At 44.6% G+C, this 20000-nt stretch overlaps 2 protein-coding genes and 1 pseudogene across 3 annotated transcripts in view; 1 reads left to right on the top strand and 2 right to left on the bottom strand.

Annotated features, from left to right (window-relative positions):
• Positions 1–663, top strand: part of LOC310799095 (26S proteasome regulatory subunit 8 pseudogene) — a 1202-nt pseudogene extending 539 nt beyond the window's left edge. The window contains exon 1 of the transcript in view: positions 1–663. This exon is cut by the window's left edge and continues 539 nt beyond it. The product of the transcript in view is annotated as a 26S proteasome regulatory subunit 8 pseudogene (transcript).
• The window catches only part of angpt4 (angiopoietin 4), a gene marked incomplete at its 5' end in the record, with an annotated part of 83393 nt that overhangs the window by 57012 nt on the left and 6381 nt on the right, over positions 1–20000 (bottom strand). The gene's annotated exons all lie outside the window — the stretch shown is intronic.
• On the bottom strand, positions 1088–5409 carry LOC310799327 (uncharacterized protein; the record flags this gene model as incomplete). Its single annotated transcript, XM_083661925.1, has 2 exons — positions 1088–1387; positions 4018–5409. 2 exons carry the CDS (start codon positions 5407–5409, stop codon positions 1088–1090), a joined length of 1692 nt encoding a protein of 563 aa, XP_083518051.1.

Genomic DNA, 20000 nt, shown 5'->3' with positions numbered 1-20000 from the left:
CTGCTGTACGGCCCACCGGGCACAGGGAAAACTCTGCTGGCTAGAGCTGTGGCTCGCCACACTGACTGCACCTTCATCAGGGTGTCTGGCTCCGAGCTGGTCCAGAAGTTCATTGGAGAGGGCGCCCGCATGGTGCGTGAGCTGTTCGTCATGGCCAGGGAGCACGCTCCCTCCATCATCTTCATGGACGAGATAGACTCCATCGGCTCGTCTCGCCTGGAGGGCGGCTCTGGAGGAGACAGCGAGGTGCAGAGGACCATGCTGGAGCTGCTCAATCAGCTGGACGGCTTCGAGGCCACCAAGAACATCAAGGTCGTCATGGCCACCAACCGTATCGACATCCTGGACTCGGCTCTACTCAGGGCAGGCAGGATCGACAGGAAGATTGAGTTTCCCCCTCCCAACGAGGAGGCCCGTTTGGACATCCTGAAGATCCACTCCAGGAAGATGAACCTGACACGTGGCATAAACCTGAAGAAGATTGCCGAGCTGATGCCCGGAGCCTCGGGTGCTGAGATGAAGGGTGTTTGCACAGAGTCAGGGATGTACGCTCTGAGAGAGAGAAGAGTTCACGTCACCCAGGAGGATTTCGAGATGGCCGTGGGAAAGGTGATGCAGAAAGACACCGAGAAGAACATGTCCATCAAGAAGCTCTGGAAGTAAAAAGCCTTTTCTTTTCTTGCACACAATGTGGGCAGCACGCCCCTGAAAACACACCTACAGTATATTTTTCTTCTTTTTTACGGTTGGTTTGTAATTGTGACGTAAAAGTATAAAGTAATTGGTTTCTCCAAATTAAAATAAAAAAGGAGGTCCAAAGGCGGGCAGGAGGCTGACCACTGATACAGCTGCCGCAAAGGACGCGGGCTAAACTGGAGGTTGATGATCAATTTGATAAACACGGTTAAGGTCACCAATCCACACCTGATGTTCACAGACAACTCAAACGAGGCCACGCTGCATGTCAACATTGAGAATGCACTCTGGATGACGTGGTCCAGTGACTACATGATGATAACGGAGATGTTGGAATATGCATCCATCCAACATTGGAAGGGAACAGTGGGATAGATAGATAGATCGTTCATTACTGTACCTTCCTGTGCACCCCAGCAATCCTGTAGCACCCAGGCCTCGTGTACCCCAAAGGCCCTCCCGTACCACCCAGGTCTTCCGTACTCTCGCACTCCAGACTCCCAGACCTCGGTTGCCACGGTACCAACGTCAGAACGTCAGAACAGCCCTGGCTGAAGATGTGGCGGTTCCTCCTCCACATGAAGGTGACTTGGCCTCCATCTGTGCAACATGAGGCTACTAGGAGCTCAGTGTGAAACCCAACTCTGTCCCAGGTCCAGCGGTTGAAAGTTACTTGACCCCAAAGGTGGACCTGCACCTCCAAAAACAACCATAACCCTTGTGTATGTTCATGCTTTTAATCATAACTCAAATAAAGAACGTTGTATATTAAAAGAAAACTATCTTTATCTTTATCTTTATTGTTTATTTGAGCAGGGACAGTACACAATAAATATATTGCACCAGAGATAGCTAAAAGCTAATTTGCATCTGTAGTCCCTGGGCACACAGAGTCCTGTGCGCACACAGTACATATCAAATACAGCAATTCAAAGAAAATTCTAATGTCTAAACAATCAAGATACATGACAAAAAATGATACTTACTATTAGCAAGGTAATACATATACAATGCGCATAACAGTGAAAAGCTTCACATGGACAAATAAGAACAATCACTTTTCGTGATGTTCAGGTTTGACCGGAATGTTTTCTAACCTTCACCTGGTTGAATGGCTGCACATTATGACAGCTTTGGATTGACGTAAAAAAAATACTTGTTTTATTTTTGTTGTCTTTTGTTCATTTTCTTGTCATTTTTTTACTCTTCTTACAAAAACTTATAAAACGGCTCTCTCAAATCAAGCAATCTGATTGGTTCACAGTCATTGTATAAATCCAGTAACCCACTCCAATAACCCATGGCCATGGGTTATTGGTTGCCATGGCAACTCTCTTACTAAAAGCCTTTGGTTACCTCAAATGACAATGTAGAAAAAACAAATGGCGGAGACAGCTGTCAGATCCTTGTGAATCGATCTTCGCTTATAACTGTACTAATACTTCGCAGAAAATTATGTTTTGTACAAGAATAGACGCGGGCTAATGTCTTCTTTGCAAAAAAAAGGCTGTTAACCCCGCATTTAACCCCGTAACGTTAGTTGGTGTCGGGCTTTGCAGAAAGCACTCAGCTTCTCAGCAAGCGCTGAGAATGCAGCGCTGCGCTCGATCTGCGTGTCGGGCTTTCCAGAAAGCTCTCAGCTTCTCAGCAAGCGCCAGGATTGGCCAATGTCAACTTCAGTCTCCAGAACGATCCAATCAAATCACCCGCACGTTCTTGCGGGTGATGTTGCGTGGTGTTGTGGCATATATCCCGCTGCTCAGCAGTTATCCCACTCGGCCTGCGGCCTCGTGGGATAACAGCTGATCAGCGGGATATATTCGCCACAACACACTGGCTCTCATGCTATATTGCTTAATTGAAGCTATACAGCATACAGTAAGTGCCCACTTTAGTGTTTAGCGTTTATTCCACTTGTATGCATTATGTGTGTGTGTGTGTGAGTGTGTGTAGGGTGGGGGGTGGGTTGTGTGGGTGGAGGGATGGGAGGGGGGTATTTTATACTGATGAAAATCTGATGATAATACGCTACCTGGAGAATGCCACACCTAAGCCCCTGGAGGGTTTTTAGGCAATTCTCCTGCACATTCAATGCTGATTATATATTGTATTCTTTTGTAATTGTTTTTATATGTGTAAATAAACAACAACAACAACAACAAGTCAAGTCAAATTTATTTATATAGCACCTTTGACACACAAAGGCAATCCAAGGTGCGTTACAAAAAATCATTGAAAGACAAGCAGCAAAGCAATGCATAGCACACAAAGAGAAAAAATAATAATAATAAAGAAATCAACAGCATATCAGAACACTTTCACAATTAAAATAGAACAATAAAACCAAAACTGTTACATGCTAGCAGTTTGCCTAGTCGGGGCTGGTACTAGCCTCTTCGCCTAGCAAGGCTGGTGATGCGGGTTTAAAAGCTATGGTTTAAACACTATAAAACAAAAATAAAATAGAGAGTTCCGCTCTATATCAAGAGAGTTCGGCTCTATATTAATTAGGGGTGGGGGAAAAAATCGATTCACCTAAGTATCGCGATTTTTAATGTCACGATTTTTTGGATCGATCTTTTATTCCAGAATCGATAATCGCAAATTTACTGAGCCACTCACTGAACAACAGGCTAGGCGCCGCCTACTGGTTTACTAGTGGTTTTATTACTTTATTAGTTAGTCTGAAGTAATAATTACACTTCAGGGTTAAAGTGGGTGCATCTCATTGTAAAATTGGACTTCAAACGGCCCAAATCTGGCTTCAAACGGCCCAAATTTCACGCGCGTTGGCCCATATCAGCCTGGCCTGCTTGGTATCTAATGCCCGGCCTGAATTATGATCCCAGTCCGCCCCTGTTTTTAACTATATCGCCCAGCCCTACTCATGATATATAATATACAGTCTCTAGTGTATGATTAAACTTTTCCCATGTTCTAATCTAGTGTAAAAAAGCAAACAAACTGAAAAAAGAAAAGAAAAAAATAAACAAAAATCGCAATAAATCGTAATATCGAATGGCAATAATCGTAGAATCGCAATACTTAAGAATCGCAATATAAATCGAATCGGCACCCAAGAATCGTGATAGTATCGAATCGGGAGATAAGTGAATCGCCACAGCCCTAATATTAATACGTTTTCACTTTACAAGCAAAAAGGTCTCACAGACGGTGCGACGTGCGTGCGAGCGTCCTTCTCCTGTGACTCTCTCTCAGCCAGAGAAAAAACAAAAACAAAACAACAACAACAACCACAACAACAACAACAACAACGTGCGTCTGTCCATCCGATGATGCCTCTGCCTTCAACAGCCCCACTCTCCTCAGGACCGCGTCCACATTGGGGATCAGATTTGCCTGGAAGTCCCACAGCCGTTTGTCCACACGGTGCTCCTCCAGCTTTAACCCGCGTAGAGCCACGCGGACGTGGATGAGCCGACACACGTCCGGAGGAACCCGGAACACTTCTCCAAAGCTCTCGAGCACCGAGTGCACCGAAGTCTGCTCCACCGACCTTGGCTGAACTATCATCTTGGAAGGGTGGTATATATTTCTGTCGGGCTCCTCCCTATAGATGTGCTCCAGAATATTAACGCCCGGCACGCCCTCCCACTGGGCTAAGTGAAACTTTCCACTCGGCTCAAAGTGTATCTTGGGAAAGATATGATTCTCAACGAGGAACACTCCGGCCTTTGGGTGTTGCTGTTGCAGCGTGTCCATTAGAGGCTTTAGGCTGCCGTGTTGGTACGGCATTACAATCTCATCTATGTCATTGAGCAGGACGTAGCGCGAGCGGTCCATGTATCTGTAAATACATTCATTGAGCGTGGTCAGCTGGCCAAAGTAGTGGATGTCCCCTCCGTGCTTTGAGAAGAGCCAGCCTGGAGATGGGTCGATGTGGCGGTCAATGGGCCAAGGAACCATCTCCACGAAGCCCTCCCGGCTGTAGCTGTGCAGCAGGCGGTCCAGGTCCGCACCGCAGCTGGTGTTGTAGATCACCACCCTGCCCACGCCCAGCAGCCTGTACATCTCCAGGGTCTGTGTGAACTGGAGCACATTGTTGTAGTCTCCAAACAGGTTAGAGATGCAGACTGTGAAGTCAAACTGGAACGTTTTCACCTCTGTGCCACTGGTCTTCTTGTTCCTTATGGGGAGGAAAGTCTGGTAGGCTATCTTCATGCTGTCAGAGTCCGCAGCCGGCAATAGAGTGACATAGGTGGCGTTGCAGTCTTGGGGTATCCGACACAGGACATCCGTAGTCACATAAGGAAAACCAAAATTGTCTGCGTGTTGTAGAATCTCAGCCGGAGTGCTGGTACTGTAAAAATGGCCATTACAACAGAAAATGCAGTGAAGCGGTTGGATGGAGTCTCTCCTGAATATACCAATAATGCGTACATCCCAATTCCTCACCCTCTGGTCCATATAGGCTGACACCAGCAGGTGTGTGGTATTTTTGAGGGGGGTGATGGTCTGTGCAGCGGTCTGCAAGGGGCACACAGACTGATAATTATGTGGGACTTGGATGGACTCCTGAGGGCTGGACTTGGACCTCCAGCAGGAGATGGACTTCCAGGGGAAACAATTGTACATCTGTGGGGAATTCACAGTAGCTATGATGATGAAGATGAAGGCCGCAGTCAGGAGGAGGAAGATAAACTTCCCCCTGAGCCTCACCTGCAGCTTGTTGCCAGTCAATAAATAATACATCCTTATTATTATTAGTATAGATTGTTGTTATTATTATTATTATTATGGTGATTATGATGTCACTCCTGACATTGTGACATCATCAGATGATGTCATAAATCTCTGATGATACTGTATATTGCACCTTTTGTGATAATAAATCATTCATGATGTCACTGTTGACATTGTGACATCACCACAATGTCAATTAGCATAGTGACATCACTGAAGATGTCAGGATGTCTATGCACAAGTGACATCACTGATGATTTACTAATTATTATTAGCATGACGAGTGGCCAGGTCGACAATCACCGATGACATCATAATAGTCATAATCATCTGTGATATATGACATCACTATAGTGGTGACTTGGCCACCAGGTCGAGCCCTCTAGAACTCTATGACGTCATCCTGGCCACTTGGCATGTATCATCGCCGACCTGGCCACGTTCGTTCTTTCTTTCTTTCTTTCTTTCTTTCTTTCTTTCTCTCTCTCTCTCTCTCTCTCTCTCTCTCTCTCTCTCTCTCTCTCTCTCTCTCTCTTCGGGGGCACACATACGCCTGGATGGCCACGCCATACAGAATGTGTTTGCGGGCACGAAAGATAATTATTTGATTATGATTGGCTTATTCTATAAACACACACCTGTGACCGCATCACAATATTACTACGCCATGTTAGCTAGCTACGTTAGCTAAGAAGCCGGCCCGCTGCCTGCTGGCTGTAACGACGCCACTGTGAGCAAAACATTAGCTTGTTAACGATTCCGAGTGACGCTCTTCCTGTGGGGCGCATCAGCTTTGAAATCCGCTGGCCGGTTGTTGATATCTCAGCAATAATGCGGCCATCCTTGCAGCTAAGCTACAGAGGAATACTGTTTCCTGCCTAACTTGCGCTGTTCTTCCCATATCTCCTTGGTGTATAGCGCGGCATGACTTAGAACACGCCTCAGCTGTTGTAAAATCACTGTGTAAACTGTATTTTCTTTTAAATATATATATAGCCTATATATATATATATATATATATATATATATATATATATATATATATACCGGTATATATATATACACATATACATTGAAGCCAGAGAAGAACAGCCAGCAGCTGTCTCTATAGCCCTTTTCCCACATGCGCTTTGTACCGCAAAATGACCGGAACGTGGTCTAATGCCTGCATGTGGGAAAGGCGCCGTGCCGGTATAAGCGCGACCCCGTCGTCGCGGCCATTTCACCAGTTTTGAGCCAGTCAGAAGAGCGGTATGCCGCGATAGGCAGACAGGTGAGAAAGGGGTCCAGTCGTTTTCCGCGACACCGGTCCTTCTCTCATCATGGGCGAGGTGTACACACGTTGCTTAACGTTCACTTCCAGCTTGCGTCATCTAATCATTCGCGCACATCAAAGCAATCTACTTCCACATTTCGCTTCGTGCATTTCGTCGCTGTGCAATGAAAGCCACTTATCTCCAAATCGCCAACTTTTCAGGAAATGAAAAAAAACCCGTGCTCTTAAAATACTGAACACCACATGTCTTCCTTGTAGACAGTTTATCGCTGAATGTGTCATTACATTATTAATATCTTACCTGAATAAGCTCAAATGCTGTTACAGGATTATCACACCGTGTCTGGAGCACTTTCTGCTGGCCAGACAGCAGCGTGTGGGAGCCTGCCTTTTAGAGCGCGAGCACGAGCCGCTGTGCTCCAGGCAGCGGGGACGCGCGGGCGGAGCGCTTCACTCTGCCAAGCCGGGGAGAGTGGCTCTGTCATGGGTTGAGCAGTCCCGGAGTAACGTGACATTATTCTTGTCAGAAACAACTTCGATTTGCACACTTTAAATGAGTTTGCAGCCCAAGGACAACCCGAAAACACCTTATTGATCTAAACCCGACCCCCCAAATAAGCTCCCACCTCCCCCCGCCCCCCAACATACAGGAAATTTCGCTCCTAGATTCTCACATGCCAGCGCTGAGGTGTGAAGGGAAATTCCGGGAAATGTCCGATATTGACTTAATTTTCAGGTACGCATGTGGGAAAACGGCTTATCTCTGTTGTCTCCCTACAGTTTTGTTCCTCCTACTTTTATCTGTTTCAGTTTCTCTGTCCATCATCACCATTCTGGGTTTGTTCTCTCACCCTCCTCTCCCTCACCCTCTATCTAATCTCACTTTCTCTCTCTGTCTCTTTGTTCTCTCACCCTCCTCTCCCTCACCCTCTATCTAATCTCACTTTCTCTCTCTGTCTCTTTGTTCGTCTCTTGCTGCTGCTTCACTGTGGTGATTGATGACTTCACAGGCGAGCAGTCTGGAGCGCTGAACTCTGTCTTCCTCTCTGTCACACACACACACACACACACACACACACACACCCCCACACACACACACCCCCACACACACACACACATACACACAGACACACACACAGACACACACACACACACACACACTCCCTCACTTTCTCTCTTTTCACCTATTTCTCCATGGCTCTCGTCCTCCCCTTGCTATTTATTTCTGTCACACACACACACACACACGCACGCGCGCACACACACACACACACACACGCGCGCACGCACGCACGCACGCACGCACGCACGCACGCACACACACACACACACACACACACACACACACACACACACACACACACACACACACACACACAAAATATACAGAGAGAGAGAGAACATTGGTGTGAATCTTGTCGCATTCATTCTTAAATTAAAGTGTACATTTTGATATGAAGAATTATAAGTTAATAATGTGATTTCTCCTTTAACACATTCACTGCCAACAGTTTTTTTTTTACTGTAGGTAGCTTCTGCCAAGTTTTTTTTTTGAGGATTCTGGCTCATCTTTCAAGAGCCGAGGATTCTTTTCTGTTAGGATTTTGTGAACACAAAATATCTCAAAAGAACTAATAGAATGTGTGCTTTCTCTGTCTAAAAGAGTTAGTTTGTAGAGTTAGTAGTTATGTAGGCATTAGCAGTTGAATACAGCATGGTTTCAGCGTCTGAAAATGAAAGGTGAGAAAAATGCCTTTTTGTGAAATTCGATAGAACAGTCACTTTAACCATTTATTTTTGGCATCAGTAAGACGTCAGACATCTAAACAATAGTTTTGAACAGTAATTTCCTCCATAACAGCAGGAAACCCCCCTCTCCATCAAACTCCTCCCTCCGTGTGTGTTCTCCTCGTCCCTCCGTGGCTGCAGCGGGTGTGTCACAAGCGAGTTGCTGCTGCCTGTCTGCTGCCTGGCTGCCCCTCGTCGGGCGAGTCTGGATGGGCTCGCTCGTTTCTTGGGGTTTCGGTTGAGAGCTTTGATGAAGCTTTTGCGATTCTGGGCTTTATGCTGCGTGTTTCAAAGTGTGTTCCACCCAGTCTATTTTTGGAACCCCCCACGGTTGTGCGCCACCGTTGTGCGCCAGCGCGAAAGTGTTTTCGCCAAACCATTCTAGACTACAGTATGAGAATGGTTTCCTCACGCTTTTCCCTGCAGTTTTGGCTCGCTTTCTCTAGTCTGGAGAGCACTGTCGCCACTTAGTGGGTCGGTGGAATGGGTTGTACACGTTCGGTGGCTCCCATATTTTTATAGGAGACGTAAAAGGGTTTGATCCACGTCCCACCGTCCAAAAAAAAAAAAATTTTTTTTTGACGAGTTAACTCGTCGACGGCAGTCAACGGTTGGTTTCTGTTTGACGAGTTAACTCGTCGACGGCAGTGAACGTGTTAAATGTGATTTTTGGGGCCGTTGTGCAGAATGCACGGCAGGGCCCTTACATTCCACTCTGTCGCCCAGACCATTTTAGCACGGATTCAGGCAATGTAATGTCTTTCCGCTTTCCAGTCCGGTAGGTGGCGGTAATGCACCTCTGGCTAATATTGTGGCTAGCTCGTTCAGAGAGTTCCACAAGAGCCGTCGTCGGACATTTCACCGTCTGGTGCCTCTCTCGATCCGACTAGGAATTTATTGATTCGATTTTTCAGGAGTTGACATGTATCGTCTTTTTTGTCCTAATGTAAAGCAGCTGTGAATGTGACAGCATTCGGTTGCGGCTGCTCCTGTCCTATTCCAACAACTCAACTTGTTGAGAAGAAGAATGCAAAGAGTCGCATTTGGAAATATCAGTCCCCAAAGTCCCATCTGCAAAAAGTGTGAAAGGGAGTTCCAAACCAAACTGGGTAGCACATCCAATCTCGCCAAGCAGCTGAAAGACAGGCACCCAGACCTGTTCAAATAATTCAAGGTGGGTTACTTCTTTCAAACGGTGTAAAATAACACGTTTAACAACATATCAAACAGACCTTATCCTGTCACATTCGTTTTTGAGATAGCTGGCAATGCATTGTGTAACCAAAAAACGTTTGCGCTAACGTTAACGTAACGTGTTTTGTAATGGAATCATTATGGGACCCGGCTAATACCTGGTACAGCGTTAGCTAGCATAGTGTAACACGTGTGCATGCAATGTTTGTAATGGAAACATTATGGGACACGGCTAATAGCCGGACTTAGCCATAGTTCAACATGGCATCAAAATAAATACAAGCTTCTTTCGGGTGAAACATGTCCGTGAATTAAAACTAGCTACATAAAATTGCTTGCACTCTACATGTGTGTATGTGCAGTTGTCTTTATCATCTCTTTATTTTAGTAAATCTCACTGACGTTACTTTCCATTTAACAGTATGCGAGAGATGAAGATGAAGAGGAAGGCACAAGTCGCGGAGCCCAAAAGACCACCCAGCAGACAATTCCTGATGTTTTTGAAAAGCAGAGGAAATATGACTCGCATGAAGCAAGAAAGTGTGATAGGGCATTGGCAGAATTCCTATGCATCGATCAAATACCAATATACACCGTTGAAAAAAAAGGATTCCAGCAATTCTGTGAAATAAATTAAATTATAATATTTAATATAATAATAAAATTAAATACTTGACGGCTACATGCCACTGGTGTTGCACTGTCTGTACTCACTGCCATACAGAGTTGAATGTAAGAAGAAGTAAGCAGAAGCACATTGTTTTGTTTTAAAGTTGAAGGCTACATGCCATTTGTTCATTGAAAATAGTTGCATACTTTAATAAAGGAGAATATGTTCAAGAAATATCAGTCTGTTTTTTTTACCGTGGTACCGAAATTGGTACAACGGCCCTATGCCAGGTTTCGACCTGGCCTTGTTTTCAGACATTCAGACAACATGTGGATATACTCACATTTTACCCCATGTCTTTATGTTCTATTTCTCTGTATAAACCCTTTCTCTCCTCTTTATCTCTCTTGTCTCCCTCTTTCCCCCTCTCCTCTCTCCCCTCTCTCTCTCTCCTCCCTCTCCTCTCTCTCTCTCTCTCTCCCCTCCCTCTCCTCTCTCTCTCTCCTCTCTCTCTCTCCTCTCTCTCATCTCTCTCCCCTCTCTCTCTCTCCTCCCTCTCCTCTCTCTCTCTCTCTCTCCCCTCCCTCTCCTCTCTCTCTCTCCTCTCTCTCTCTCCTCTCTCTCATCTCTCTCCCCTCTCTCTCTCTCCTCCCTCTCCTCTCTCTCTCTCTCTCTCCCCTCCCTCTCCTCTCTCTCTCTCCTCTCTCTCTCTCCTCTCTCTCCCCTCTCTCTCTCTCCTCTCTCTAATCTCTCTCTCTCCCCTCCCTCTCCTCTCTCTCTCCCTCTCCTCTCTCTCATCTCTCTCCCTCTCCCCTCTCTCTCTCTTGTCTCTCTCTCCCTCTTGTCTGTCTCTGCCTCTCTCTCTTCCTCTCCCCTCTCCCTCTTGTCTCTCTCTCCCTCTCATCTGTCTCTCCTCTCTTCCCTCTCTCTCTCTAGCTCTCTCTCTCTCTCTCTCTGTCAGCGTGTTTGAAGTGTCTCTCCATCAGCTGCTCAGATGCTGTGTGTGTTGATAACGGGCTAGAAGTAATCAGCTCCAGTGATACGGAAGGCTGACCTGGCTTCCACTAAAAAGAAAGTCCCGTAAACTTGCATCTCCACCCCCCCCCCCCCCCCCCCCCCCCCACACACACACACACACACACACACACACACCCACAGACACATTTTTTACAAGGCAGTTAAAGACTACAAGCGGGCCTGAAAATGAGCCCCATGTGGCGTGCGGTCAGGCTCTCCTGTCGCCTGTGATAGCAGCATAACGAGAGATGACAGACAGGGGCGGCCATGGTAAAAGTCTGACAAAGAGATAGGCATATTTGAGGTCTGCGGCTCAGGAACGTTTACAGACGGGGGAAAATAGAGGGTTCTTCTGCCACTGAAGACGTCTGAATTTCTCTCCTGCCGTTGCTTCCAGTCACATTATTTACATTTACAGCAGGCGTCTGTTTGTATTTTAGGCGTTTAGCTGACGCTGCTTCGTATCCTTGAATGATAGAACTCCTTTCCACTGTTTGCCTTGGTCATTTGGCAAGTACTTCATAAATTTTCAGGGTTAGCTATTGGTGGCAGCATAAAGTCTGTCAGCCTCGCTTGAAAACTGGGTGTCTGTTTAGCAAACTGTCAAAACTCACTGAAAGGTCGAATTAGCGACAAGGCTGACGGAGCTTTCTCAAACACTACTTTCTCTAGCTCTTCGCAAGCGACAGCAAGGAGACAGAAGCTGCTTTGGTTCTTGGCTGCTGTAACCTCTCAGTGACTTGCTGAAGTTGGTTTACGGAAGCTATTATAGGCGTAGCCCAGTCGTTCACATAAAAATGGCCGACCCCTTCGATCATTCTGAAATGTTGAACCCGGGTCATCGGCATCGAAGCCAAATGTACGCCCATCCGCCGGCCTGACCACAACGCCCTGGCCACCATTTTATTTCAATGTCACACTACTTCCTGTTTACAGCTCCCCACTGACAGAAACGGCACGGAAGATTGAAATGCAGTCTGATTGGCTGCACAGGGGTAGAGAGATCACTCTGATTGGCTGGTCAGGGGTAGAGGTATCACTCTGATTGGCTGGTCAGGGGTAGAGGTATCACTCTGATTATCTGGTCAGGGGTAGGCCCCGGCCGGAAGGGGAGGGACATTGGATCTCTATATATACAATTTTGTGACTATGTCATGAACTTCTGTGAGACTGGGTTAAACAGGCAGCAGGAGCTCAGACAGTAACAAACTGACACTGGGTTAAACAGGCAGCAGGAGCTCAGACAGTATGAATATGGGAACAAGCAAGATGAGGAGAGTTTACTGTCATTTGAAAAGATGTTAAATATTAGAAGAAGAAAGTGACCTGCATGACAATCTGGAGAGGGAAAGAGACATCTGATGCCAGTGTGTGGATGCATTTGATGGCAGGTGTCGTAGATGCTGTTCTGATCCTTATGTTGTGTCTTTCCTTGTTACCTTCATTTTTGTTGTTTCTTTTGAAGTTCTTGTTTTATTTATTTTGCCTGCACAAAATAGTAAATCAATTTCTTCTATTTGTTTTTTATCACCACATTTGAGCATTTTTCCCCCTCAGATCACATTGCCTCTATGCTTTTATCATTGTGCAAATGCTAAACTGTGCAGCAAAACCTATATAACAGAAGCACATGGCCTGTACATTATCGGATCATAAAGCAGCAGCTACTCAACCAGCACACTGCAGTCAAAGCTTTTATGAGCCTGTTAAAAACACTCCTAAGACACTCACCCCCCCCCCCCCCCCCCCCCCAGCCGCTCCCAGCTCTCCATAAAACACAGCCTGGTGGGAGAGAACAAAAACATTCCCAACACTTCCTCCAATCCTTAATAATCATTCCCAACCATTCAACAGGAAAATAAACTTGGGGTTGAATCCCAGGGACAAAAAAAACCTATAAACCGTTACCTCGGCCGTCGGGGAGCCGTGAACACTGCTGTTGAGCATATAAAGAAACACTCGAGAAGGCCATGTCTGTATATGTATTACAAAAAATAACTGTGAGAATGTAGAGCTTTTAATCACAATATTACACACATTATACAGTAGCTTGGAATGTGTCTCTCCTGCATGCAGGAGCAGGTGTTTGATATTTTGCTCAAGGGCACTTCAGCAGGGACACAGTGGTTTTTGAGGGGATCGAACCTGCGACATATCTCTCTAACAGGCCAACTAGGTGACTTTCAGTTAGACTCCACTGGAATTTGAACACCAACACATCTACTGTATGAAACATTCACTTATTATGGTGGCCTGCCACAGTGTCATTTAAACTCTGGTGGTGTGGTAGCCTACTGTATGCATCTGCTGAACTACCAGGACTTTTCTACTGAGTCATTCTGCTTTTCAAACAGATCATCTCTCTAGGATTGTATAGACTGCACACTGCAGGAGCTTGACTGGGAGATAATGCCTGCAGATTGCTATTAGCTATTAGCCGTTATTAGCTCTGTCAGTAGAGTCTGTTAGCCGTTATTAGCTCTGTCAGTAGAGTCTGTTAGCCATTACTAGCTCTGTCAGTAGAGTCTGTTAGCCGTTATTAGCTCTGTCAGTAGAGTCTGTTAGCCGTTACTAGCTCTGTCAGTAGAGTCTGTTAGCCGTTACTAGCTCTGTCAGTAGAGTCTGTTAGCCGTTATTAGCTCTGTCAGTAGAGTCTGTTAGCCGTTATTAGCTCTGTCAGTAGATCTGTCAGTAGAGTCTGTTAGCCATTATTAGCTCTGTCAGTGGAGTCTGTTAGCCGTTATTAGCTCTGTCAGTAGAGTCTGTTAGCCGTTATTAGCTCTGTCAGTGGAGTCTGTTAGCCGTTATTAGCTCTGTCAGTAGATCTGTCAGTAGAGTCTGTTAGCCGTTATTAGCTCTGTCAGTAGAGTCTGTCGTTATTAGCTCTGTCAGTAGAGTCTGTTAGCCGTTATTAGCTCTGTCAGTGGAGTCTGTTAGCCGTTATTAGCTCTGTCAGTGGAGTCTGTTAGCCGTTATTAGCTCTGTCAGTAGAGTCTGTTAGCCATTATTAGCTCTGTCAGTAGAGTCTGTTAGCCGTTATTAGCTCTGTCAGTAGAGTCTGTTAGCCGTTATTAGCTCTGTCAGTAGAGTCTGTTAGCCGTTATTAGCTCCGTCAGTAGAGTCTGTTAGCCATTATTAGCTCTGTCAGTGGAGTCTGTTAACTGTTTTTAGCTCTGTCAGTGGAGTCTGTTAGCCGTTATTAGCTCTGTCAGTAGAGTCTGTTAACCGTTTTTAGCTCTGTCAGTGGAGTCTGTTAGCCGTTATTAGCTCTGTCAGTAGAGTCTGTTAAGCCGTTTTTAGCTCTGTCAGTGGAGTCTGTTAGCCGTTTTTAGCTCTGTCAGTGGAGTCTGTTAGCCGTTTTTAGCTCTGTCAGTGGAGTCTGTTAGCCGTTTTTAGCTCTGTCAGTGGAGTCTGTTAGCCGTTATTAGCTCTGTCAGTGGAGTCTGTTAGCCATTATTAGCTCTGTCAGTGGAGTCTGTTAGCCGTTTTTAGCTCTGTCAGTGGAGTCTGTTAGCCATTATTAGCTCTGTCAGTGGAGTCTGTTAGCCATTATTAGCTCTGTCAGTGGAGTCTGTTAGCCATTATTAGCTCTGTCAGTGGAGTCTGTTAGCCGTTTTTAGCTCTGTCAGTGGAGTCTGTTAGCCGTTTTTAGCTCTGTCAGTGGAGTCTGTTAGCCGTTATTAGCTCTGTCAGTGGAGTCTGTTAGCCATTATTAGCTCTGTCAGTGGAGTCTGTTAGCCGTTTTTAGCTCTGTCAGTGGAGTCTGTTAGCCGTTATTAGCTCTGTCAGTGGAGTCTGTTAGCCATTATTAGCTCTGTCAGTGGAGTCTGTTAGCCATTATTAGCTCTGTCAGTAGAGTCTGTTAGCCGTTTTTAGCTCTGTCAGTGGAGTCTGTTAACCGTTTTTAGCTCTGTCAGTAGAGTCTGTTAGCCGTTATTAGCTCTGTCAGTAGAGTCTGTTAGCCGTTTTTAGCTCTGTCAGTGGAGTCTGTTAACCGTTTTTAGCTCTGTCAGTGGAGTCTGTTAACCGTTTTTAGCTCTGTCAGTGGAATCTGTTAGCCATTATTAGCTCTGTCAGTAGAGTCTGTTAACCGTTTTTAGCTCTGTCAGTGGAGTCTGTTAGCCATTATTAGCTCTGTCAGCGGAGCTCGGCAGGCTCCAGCTGTTTGATGTGTGGCTATAAAGGATGATGGAGCAAAGGCCAACAGCCCTGCACCAGGTGTTTCTCCAGACCGGCTCACAGACGCACACAGTCTTTATGCAGGGTTTGTTTTGATCTAAAATTTTCAGTGCTGGCACAGTCTGCCACACAGGACAGGCCAGACAGTATCACACAATTTAGAGGCAAACTAAACTAGGCATTAATTGCGTAATAGAAATAAGTAAGTAATATCCAAGTAGAATATGAATACTAGTTATTGCATTAGAATGACTGGTAATTAATGAGTAATATATGCTGCAACCAAATTAAGGTATTTTTACTAACAGTTCTTAGATAAGTAAGTGGCACCACACGCACTTACAAACTTATATTAGAGAGGTGCTGCAGGTGAAGGATAAACTAGTTGAAAAAGCTATATCCTCCTGTATCCTCCTGCACTGATCTGCCTACAACTGTTTTTCACTGGGTTTTCATTTGCTCATAATATAAAATACATACAATTTATATTTTAGAAAAGACATACCAGTACTGAACATGTATTCACATACTGTAGGTATACAAAAGTCCTCCATTGTAACTCTACTCTACACCCATAGCAGGGCTGTTATTCAGTAATTATCATTAGGGCTGTGGCGATTCACTTATCTCCCGATTCGATACTATCACGATTCTTGGGTGCCGATTCGATTTATATTGCGATTCTTAAGTATTGCGATTCTACGATTATTGCGATTCGATATTACGATTTATTGCGATTTTTGTTTCTTTTTTTCTTTTCTTTTTTCAGTTTGTTTGCTTTTTTACACTAGATTAGAACATGGGAAAAGTTTAATCATACACTAGAGACTGTATATTATATATCATGAGTAGGGCTGGGCGATATAGTTAAAAACAGGGGCGGACTGGGATCATAATTCAGGCCGGGCATTAGATACCAAGCAGGCCAGGCCGATATGGGCCGACGCGCGTGAAATTTGGGCCGTTTGAAGCCCAATTTGGGCCGTTTGAAGCCAGATTTGGGCCGTTTGAAGTCCAATTTTACAATGAGATGCACCCACTTTAACCCTGAAGTGTAATTATTACTTCAGACTAACTAATAAAGTAATAAAACCACTAGTAAACCAGTAGGCGGCGCCTGGCCTGGTGTTCAGTGAGTGGCCTATAACTTAGTTATATTCAGTTATTAGACTACATAATTAATTCCTTGTATTTTAATGTTATTTTCACTTTGCTCAGACAGGATGTTTTGTGACGCTTTAGTTCACGTGTAATGAAAACATTTAGCGGGTATAGTTGTCTATTCCTTTCACATAGAGTACACTAAGTGTGTCATAAAAATTGTTTGGAAATTATAGAAATCCATCTTTTCTTCCATATGGGAATGTAAGTCTTCCATATGCTGGCTTGGAAAATATGCTATACTTATCTGAAGTTTGGCATCAATCTGTGAGTTTAAATATAATCTCTCTCTCTCTGGTAAAGATTAAAGAAGCAACATGGGACTGGTAGCTAAAATTAAAAAGAATAACTGACACTCTACTGTTATATAATGCTGCTCAAAGCAGTTATTCTAGAGAGAGCAACAGTCACTGCTCACTTTTGAATGTCTCCGGTTACAGGAAGTGAATGAATGAATTTCCTTTCCTTATTTAAAGGGTTTTACGCCTGGAACCAAGCTAACCAGCTACTGTACGAGATGAATTAGAATTGTGACCATAAAACAATTAAGATTCTGAGCAAAAAGTAAAAGAAGAAAAAACAAACAAAAAAACAAAAAAGGCCTATTTTTCCTCGCATCATGGCATATGACAACAAGGTGCACTCTCGCGTTCTCTATATCAGTGGTCCCCAACATTGTCCCACTCATGGCCCACTTGAAAATATGTTGTAAGAGAACTTTTGATTTTAACGATCAAATAATAAATCAGAAACTACAAGTGAAGGGCTGTCATTCATTCAACAATGGAGAAATACATTCTCATACACGAAGATCGTAATGTTTTGCAAATGAGTTGGCGGCCCACTGGCAATACCTTCACAGCCCCAGCCCACAGGTTGGGAATGGATGCTCTCTAAAGATGTTCTGAAACATCTAAACATCTCTCTCTCTCTCTCTCTCTCTCTCTCTCTCTCTCCCTCTCCCGCTCTCTATCTCTACTTCTTTGGGCTTTTCTCATTTTCTTTCTGCCCCAGTCTTCTCTTTTTTCTGTCTGCTCTTTCCTTCTCTATTTCCTGTTTCTCGCTCTAGTGCAGGTTATCATGACAATAACCTTTGAGCACATCAAAGCACCCGACTGTGGCAGCAGCAGACCACACAGTCTCTCTCTCTCTCTCTCTCTCTCTCTCTCTCTCTCTCTCACTCTCTCTCTCTCTCTCTCTCTCTCAATTCAACAATTCATTCCAAATGGGCGTTATCAGAAAGTATTTTGCAAAAGTCATCAGTGTGAAGCATCATGTCAATATTACAACTACCTCCCTCTCGCTCTCCCTCCCGCTCTCCCCCCCTCTCAATTTCAATTTCAATTTAAAATTTTCAATGAGCTTTATTGGCATGACAAGACAGTGCTTATATTGCCAAAGCAAACACATAAAATAATACAACAATAAGGAAGGACGGAGGTGAAGGAGCTCTCTCTCTCTCTCTCTCTCTCTCTCTCTCTCTGTCTCTCTCTCTCTCTCTCTCAGGCACAGGTCCATTTGAAGTCAGTCATTTGGCAGGAAGCTAAACAAGCCTCCCGTTAACGAGCTCACTTACTGCTGTTTACAGACAGACTCTGAGCTGCAGAGCCAGACAGCAGAGTGAGCAGAGTGAGCAGAGTGAGCAGAGTGAGCAGAGTGAGCAGAGTGAGCAGGACACCACACATCACACTTCACAAGTAGATCGCTGGTACAGGAGGTGGAGTGGGTATTCATGTATGGGCATTGTTTTTGTTCATATTAAAACTAAAGCCACAGTCCTTTGACTTTTAAAACAACTACTGGTACTTTTACTATACTGAGTTTTGGATATATCTGATTCAAACTGAAAATCTAGGTAAATATAGAATAGATGTCATTTTTAAAGCATTATCAGTTTTTGCATATTGGCAGACCCACATGGCAGGGAGAGGTCACTGTTTGAATTTTGAGGATTCATTAAGTCATCACTGTCGTAGCGAGTCTTCTTGTTAGCTGTTGGTGAAGGTGAATGAGGAGAAGACATCACTAGTAGGTGTCTAGACGATGGACTTAAACGTTGCTTTTTAGTAAACGGTTTTGTATTTCTCTCTTAAATTTCAATTTGCCACTTCTCAAATAAGAATAAGAAGGGACGTTCCTCATATTACAGTCCCACTTTATGATTTAGACTATGGACGTATTTCTATGCAAGAATCTTGTCTGTGCCCATTCTGCCTTTTCAAGATTCAAAACTTCAACAGCTCAACCAACAGCTATGAACGAAGATTAGCCGTTATCGTGTGATATTGCAATAGGGATACTGCTTATCAACAGCAATGTGAACGACACTGCAGCTGTGGAACAGAAAGCGTTTTTAGAGATACAAGCCTAAACAACTAAATCAGAAGGTTGATTATAAGGGACAACTCTCCCTGAGAAAGTCATGATGATTAAGTCAACTTCCATCTAACTTCACCTCTGTAGAATTGGGAGGAGATAGCAGAGAAAGAGACGAGGAGAAAGAAAGAAGTGCAGACTGTCTTTCATCTTCATTCAATTAAAGCAGTGGTGAGAGGAGGCTGGTGTTTTGGGTCAGGAAGCGACTTGATATTGAGAGAGGCGACTCCCACTCAAGCCCAAAGGTCAACTCCCTCTGTCTCTGTCCTGTGGGGTCAGGGCCGGTTCCAGAACAAGATGACTAGGGATGCATCTTAGATAGGAAGGGGTGCAGATGCCCGGCCAAACGCACACACAAAAAATTTACATGTTATTTTACTAAAAATAATGCATTTTACCATCATTTCAGGTAGAATTATACCAGCCAAGCAAGAATATTTCAAGTGTTTCAAGTGCTTTACTGAAATATTTGGACCATATAATGATAATACAATTATCTCAACCTTAAAAGGTTACATATAGGTGCCAAAAAGCCATAAATTCACATCAAAGAACAAAGAAAAACAACAATTATAATTCAAGTTTAAAGAGTAAGTGTGCAGCTGCAGCATTTATTTATTTATTTTTACTTTTCAACTGAGCATGCAGACAATTAAAATAAGGGTGCAATGCATGCTTTTGCACCCCCGTAGGACCGGGCCTGTGTGGGGTGCTGAGGACCTCCAACTCTCTCTGTCTCTGTCCTGTGATGCAGACCTCTGGACTTCTCTCTGTCTCTCTCATGGGGTGCTGAAGACCTCTGGACTTGACCCGCCTCTCCTCTGAGCTTCAGCCATGTGGGTGGTAGAAACACACACATGGCTCAAATCCCAGTGGGGTAATCTCAGTGAAGCACCACTTTGAATTTACACATTCTCTCTCTCTCTCTCTCTGTCTCTCTGTCTCTCTCTCCTTCACTCTTTCTCTCTCTCTCTTTCTCTCTCTCTCTCTCTCTCTCTC

This window comes from Poromitra crassiceps, assembly GCF_964638095.1.
Source record: "Poromitra crassiceps genome assembly, chromosome: 27".
NCBI classification, from domain to species: Eukaryota; Metazoa; Chordata; class Actinopteri; order Beryciformes; family Melamphaidae; genus Poromitra; species Poromitra crassiceps.
This window is presented reverse-complemented; position numbering and strand designations above follow the sequence as displayed.